General features: G+C 50.6%; 1 protein-coding gene across 2 annotated transcripts in view; it reads left to right on the top strand.

Moving 5' to 3' along the window:
- The first annotated feature begins 1511 nt into the window (after window positions 1–1511).
- The window catches only part of KCNG3 (potassium voltage-gated channel modifier subfamily G member 3), a 41104-nt gene continuing 36257 nt past the window's right edge, over window positions 1512–6358 (top strand). Inside the window, exon 1 of one of the 2 annotated variants that reach the window (XM_019647952.1) lies at window positions 1512–2780. In XM_019647952.1, coding sequence (XP_019503497.1) covers window positions 2116–2780 — 665 coding nt within the window. In that variant the 5' untranslated portion in view covers window positions 1512–2115. The remainder of the gene's footprint in view (window positions 2781–6358) is intronic. The other variant, XM_019647953.1, reaches the window with a different exon arrangement.

Below are 6358 nucleotides of genomic sequence, written 5' to 3' on the forward strand. Positions count from 1 at the left end.
GCTTTAATCCTCCACATCTGAGCGTTTTCTCCTTGGAATGCTCTGCTCTTTCTCGGTGCCAGCTCATGACCATCATCACCTCCTTCAATTCTGTCTTGAAACCTACTTCCTTCGGGATGTTTTCCGGATTTAGTAGCTACTTAGCAAAGAAACAACTCCTTGCTTTTGAGCTTTTATTTTAATCACAGTAAGTGCTTTTAAGATAAATTATCCAAGTCTAGAAGTAAACAACTTATAGAGTGATTTTACTTTGTGAGAGAGAGCACTCCAATTTTTAGGTCTCTGCTTTTTCGCTAGGCATCCATACTGTACAGAACTAGAGCAAAATGACTCTTTATGGTGACCTCTAGTGGGCATGGGACAATCCTGCAAAATTATGAAAAGTGAGGAACAAAGTAAAACCTTTCTCAGTAACCACTTGGGTTACTCTCAGGCTAGATGACCGCATCCCACCCTGCTCCACCCTCAATTTTTCGTCCAGTATTTGTTTTGCATTTAACATCATTTGCTTTACGACTCACCTGTTTCGCCTCTGGCGGGCACTGCTTGGGCTGGGCTGCCGGTGTCGGGTATCGAGTGAATTGATGGTAGGTAGCAGTTTAAAATAATTCCTGCCAAGTGGAACCCACTGCCAGGGCATTGAACCGAGCAGAGCGCAGGGCAGTTCGCTCTGCGGAGTCTTAAGGGGCTCTTAAAGGTCTGGTGGCCGGTGCTGCTGCCGGCTTGGGAGTGGACGGGGGGAAATCAAGACTTTATGAAAAGGAGGATGCAGATGTAGGCAACGAGCAGTTCTGTACGTGCCAGTGGCAAGGCTATTCTCCTCAGACTTTCGCCCCACTCTACGGGAAGCATCAAGATGGGGTCTAGGCGCTCTACACGGAGGCGCCCTCTCAGGACCGGTGCCCTAGAAAGCGGGGCTGGGGCTGCTCCTTTCCGCGGGAGTGTGGCACCGGGGCTGGGTGCTGGGTGCCGGGGTGTGTGGCCGCCTTCGGAGCACGCGGTACGTGATCTCCGAGCCGGGAGAGGAAGAGCAAAGTCGGCAAGAAAAGCAGTTGCTGGGGTGCCTCCTCTGAGAAATCCTCTGGGCTGTCTCAGAAACCGAGCTGGGTTCTGGATAGTTTCTGCAAAAAGCTCTCTAAACGCTCTGTCCGCGCCCCTCAAATCCCGCACTCCAGTCCTCACCCCTCCTTACCATCCCGTTGCCTCCCTTTGGGGGCTTTTAAAAGGGCCCTTAGGGGCTGTCCAAGTCGTCTCCATGGCCCGGGCGGGACGCGGGAGCAGACACCCCGGCCCCGGGGCTTGGCTCCCACCTCTAGCCGGGGGGGCTCCCCCTCCTCGCCTCCCCGCCCCTTGGACCCCTCCCAGCCACTGCAGGCGGGAGTGGAGGGGGAGAGCGGAAGGGGAGGACGGAGTCACGAGGCGGGGAGCCCGAGGTCCAGGGCGAGGCGCCGGGGAATCCCAGCCCGAGCAAGCCCGGGAGGTGCGGGCGCGGGTGGGGAGAAGAGGGCGGCGCGCGGAGGGAGGTGAGGCGCGCGGAGCCGGGAGCCGGGGAGGCCCCGCCCCTGCCTCTCCTAGTCCGCTCCTGGTCGCCTCCAAACCCGCTCACTTTGCCTGTCGCCTCTGGACGGCGGCGGGGCGGTTGCCAGAGCTGCGGCTGGAGGGAGCGCCGGGGACTGGGAGTCATCCCGCACCGGCCTCCCCTCTCGGCGCCCGCGCCCCTCAGGGGGGTCAGCGCCCCGGCCTTGAAAAGGGCACCCAGGCCTCGTTGGGGGCATCCCCCGGGCGCCAGGGGCAGCGGCGCCGATAGCCTCCTTCTTGGCCAGCGGGGCGCGGGGCGCAGAGCTGGCGCCGGAGGGGACTCCCCGGCCACCCACAGGTACCGCGGCGCAGAGGAAGCGTCTCTAGGAGCGACGCTGGGCTGCCGAGGAAGCCAGAACTGAGGGACCCCCCGCGCCGGCGAAGGGGAGGAGCGGAGCCCGGGGGCAGAGCCGGCCAGACAGCCCGCGGGCCCCGACGGCGCGCTCCCGGGTCGGCCAACGTCAGGCGGACCCCGCGCGGCGGCCGGGGGGACGGCGGCGGCGCCCTCGACCTACGGGGGCCTCGGGGCGGCCAGCCATGACCTTCGGGCGCAGTGGGGCGGCCTCGGTGGTGCTGAACGTGGGCGGCGCCCGGTACTCGCTGTCCCGGGAGCTGCTGAAGGACTTCCCGCTGCGCCGCGTGAGCCGCCTGCACGGCTGCCGCTCGGAGCGCGACGTGCTCGAGGTGTGCGACGACTACGACCAAGAGCGCAACGAGTACTTCTTCGATCGGCACTCGGAGGCCTTCGGGTTCATCCTGCTCTATGTGCGCGGCCACGGCAAGCTGCGCTTCGCGCCGCGGATGTGCGAGCTCTCCTTCTACAACGAGATGATCTACTGGGGCCTGGAGGGCGCCCACCTCGAGTACTGCTGCCAGCGGCGCCTCGACGACCGAATGTCCGACACCTACACCTTCTACTCGGCGGACGAGGCGGGCGCGCAGGGCCGCGACGAGGCGCCCCCCGGCGGCGCCGAGGCGGCCCCTTCCAGGCGCTGGCTGGAGCGCATGCGGCGGACATTCGAGGAGCCCACGTCCTCCCTGGCCGCGCAGATCCTGGCTAGCGTGTCGGTGGTGTTCGTGATCGTGTCCATGGTGGTACTGTGCGCTAGCACACTGCCCGACTGGCGCGCCGCGGCCGCCGACAACCGCAGCCTGGATGACCGGAGCAGGTACTCTGCCGGCCCTGGGAGGGAGCCCTCCGGGTAGGACGCACTGCTTCTTTGCCCGTCGCGTCAGTCCTGTCGCGTCTGTCCGTACCGTCCGTCGGTCCCGTCTCTTGTCCAGGATGCCTCTGGGTGGCCCAGCCATTCTGGGTCCCGAACCCACCCTGGGTTCCGAGGCCCCAGGAGCGGCCAGCTAAGGGGACGGGTTGGCCCTTGCTCCGCATCCCTCTTTCCCGGGCACACACCTGCTCTGGTCTCTACAGTAGACGCCCTTCTCGTGGGCGAATCGCCGAGCAGAGGGAGGGGGCAGAGATAGACAAGCCTCCCTCCCATCTTTGTAGATTACTTTTGAGCAATTAGCAACTGGTTCATTAGGTTTCTTTAAACTTTTTATTGTTAGTGTTCAACAATTTAAATTTGAGCTAAGGGCTCAGTTATTTGAATTATTTGCCACTTTTTGGTGGTGTTTGAAAAGATGAAGTCTTGTTATCATGAATGTGGTCTGCTATACACTGCTATGCAATCTATACACTCTGCATAACAGGTACTTTAATGGAATTGTTATATTGTAAAGAAGATGAACTTAACGATAGACTCTAAATAATGAGTGTCTGTGCCCTTTTCTCTCTTCTTTCCTACGAAGTATGGAGTTAACAAAACAACTGTCCACCATTTGGCCCCAAAGTGTCACAGTGTGACATTCAAAGGGATCTTCCGTATGTGGAGGGAAAAAAACTGTTACTTTGGGAGAGGAGAAAAATCTAAACTGCCCTAAATTCCAGAAACAGCGTTTGAGTCATTAGTATTTTTTTCACTTTACTAGGCTGAATGGAAAATATTTAAATATTTCCTTAGATCATTCTTACCTTTCAGTAGTGATAACATACTTCTGTTTTTAGTACAAGTGAGTTTATTTTGCATATTTGGTGGGAGGAATAAGCAGCGTAAAGTTGGACTTTCGAGGGAGACAGCCTGTTTGGGCACAAACACAAAATTGCATATTTTGTTTTACTTTTGGTGCTATTTTAAGATCCACCTTCATTCATGTTTTTAAAAATTAGGTTGTGCCTGGTAATCTTTTCCTGATAGGCACGTGCAAGTTTCTAATGGTGCTATGTGCCTTGAGATTGCAGTGGATTACTTCCACATAATAGTCTTCCTTTGGAGAGTAGAGATTTTTAAATAAATCTAAGTAAATGAAATTGTCTAGTACCACAGAGTCCATTACTGATATGCCATCTTGGCATGAAATCCAAGATACATGCTTTGAAAGGAAATTCATTAGGAAACTCATTTTGTTTAGTGTATTAGGTTCTAACTGAGTTTTCAATTTACAGATAAGAATTACTTATTTGGTACTCCAACAGTACAATGAAATTAATTTATATACCTAAATATACAAGTGCCCTTGATTCTTTTAGAGAGGCATAGGAAAGTGAGCCAGGAATGATTGGCCTTGAAGTGACTCACTAGTAATTGTAAAACGCTAAGATTAGTGTAGGTTCAAAATACTCGTGCATTAGCAAAAGAAACAGGAGAATTGAAGCACTGATACAAATACTGAGGGGAGTTGGCTAAATCAAGATATAAGCAAAAATAATTTGAATAATAATTTATGGGGATAGAGGGAATTTTGGGAGAAGGGGAAGGCAGTCTGGAGATCATTAGTATAAGACATTTGGAAAGAAATGGGAGACATGAATAATAATTTTAGGGGGAGAGAGAAATAAACCAAAAAGGGAAGAGACAGATGGAAAGGAGGAAAACTGCAAAAGAAGTGAAGGAAGAAGGTAAGAGTAATGCTTCATTTGTGTACATGTATTTTATGTAAGTATATAGTTATTCAAGTCAGAACTGTTTCCTAGATACGCAGATATTTCAGGCAAAAGCATCTTTTTTTTTTTTGGCTTAATGGCCCAGTTTTAAGCTTTACTCTGAGGGTAGGTACATGAAAGGCAGCATCTGCAATCCCAAACAGATAAACTGAAGGCTGACAATGATAGAGGAGGCCGTCCATTACCGAGGGAGCGTCCCGCAGGCCTCCTCCAACCAAGAGGGCCCCTAAGTTGGCATTTGGAGTATAAACTCTCAGCCTCTGCTTGCTTATAGTTGCTGAAATTAGTCTTTCTAAAACATCATTCTGAACATTTGACCATATTTAGCAACTACCAAATAAAATCAAAACTTCTTTCTTGGCTTTCAAGGTTCTTTCTGCCACGATCTGCCTTTCTTGATTTAGTCCGTTGTAATTTGCAAACATCTTTTAAATATCTTCTGTGTTCAAGGCACTGTTGGTGTTCCAAATATTGTAACTTTTATTTGTAAGGAAAAGGAGTCAAGTTGGTGATGTAGGAATCAGACACAATTGATCGACAATTGAGTTGAGTTGTTCTGGGAAGAAGGCCTTCAGGGTGGAGGATGGAAACGAGCCATCTATGGAAGCTTGCAGGGGTTGTACACTGCTCAACACAAGCAGGGAGCATCATTTGATGAAATACAGTGTTTGCAACCTCTGCAACCATGTGTGCCCCACCTGGGAACAAAATAAGGGGAATTTTCCAGGTAAATGAAACAGCATACGCACAGGCTTGAAATTTGTATATTATTGATATGTTTAAAGGGATGTGAGTCCAGTGACAGAGTGAGAGGTGGACAGAGAGCAGATATTAGAACACCTGGAATGAGTGGGAGAATCATTTTATTTTGCAAGGAGTGGTTAGCTGTTGGTGGGTTTGGGATGAGTGGGTTATGCATATAAAGTTGTGCTGTGAGTTGCATATAGTGAATTGGAGATAGGGGGATTGGAAACAAGAGGATGAATGTGAAGATCTTTCCAGTGGGAAGAAATGAGAATTTGGATTGCTTTGAGGTGGTGAGCATGGAGAAGACATGACAACTTGGGGAAACGTTAGGAAGAATCAAAATTAATCCAGGGCATTGGGATGATACAGACTCAGGGGCTGATTAAGCAGACTTCCAGGAGCTAGGAGCCCTTCTACCACCTGTCCAGGCTCCATTTGTCCAGGCTGGCCTGCTGACTCATTCCCATACTACCTGAATGTACCTTACTGTGCCTTCCCTTGCCTATGGAAACCGGATCATCCCTCAAGCCCGACTCAGATTCTGTTTCTCTTTTGAAGCCTTTCCTGATTACCCTAGTAAATGAGATTTTCCTCCTGAATTTCTTGAGGGATTGCTTACGTATGCTACTTATTTGGCGTCTATAATATCCTTCCTAGCATGGTAGTTATTTTTTCATACAAACATGCCCTAACTTCTAAATTAGATGAGTTGAAAAGCCCTAGAAGGCAGCTAAATTCTTACACTATTTATTATGATAGCTTTTAGAAAAAAATTATTATTCTGGCACAATAAATATCTACTGTTTATATTGCATTTCAAAACATAAGCTTCCAGGAATATATCTTCTCTTGCAGAGGTTGAAGAGCTGTGCGGGCTAAGGCGGTGGACGTCAGGCGAGGGAGCTCTTAGTTGAGGAGGGTGGGATCCTGTGCTAGAATAAGAAAAAAGTCCATTAAATCAAGGAACAATTATTTATCAACTAGTTATTGTGTAAAAGGAATAAAGATAAGAATATAATTTTTTTATTAACCCCT

This window comes from Hipposideros armiger, unplaced genomic scaffold (genome assembly GCF_001890085.2).
Source record: "Hipposideros armiger isolate ML-2016 unplaced genomic scaffold, ASM189008v1 scaffold_118, whole genome shotgun sequence".
NCBI lineage: Eukaryota > Metazoa > Chordata > Mammalia > Chiroptera > Hipposideridae > Hipposideros > Hipposideros armiger.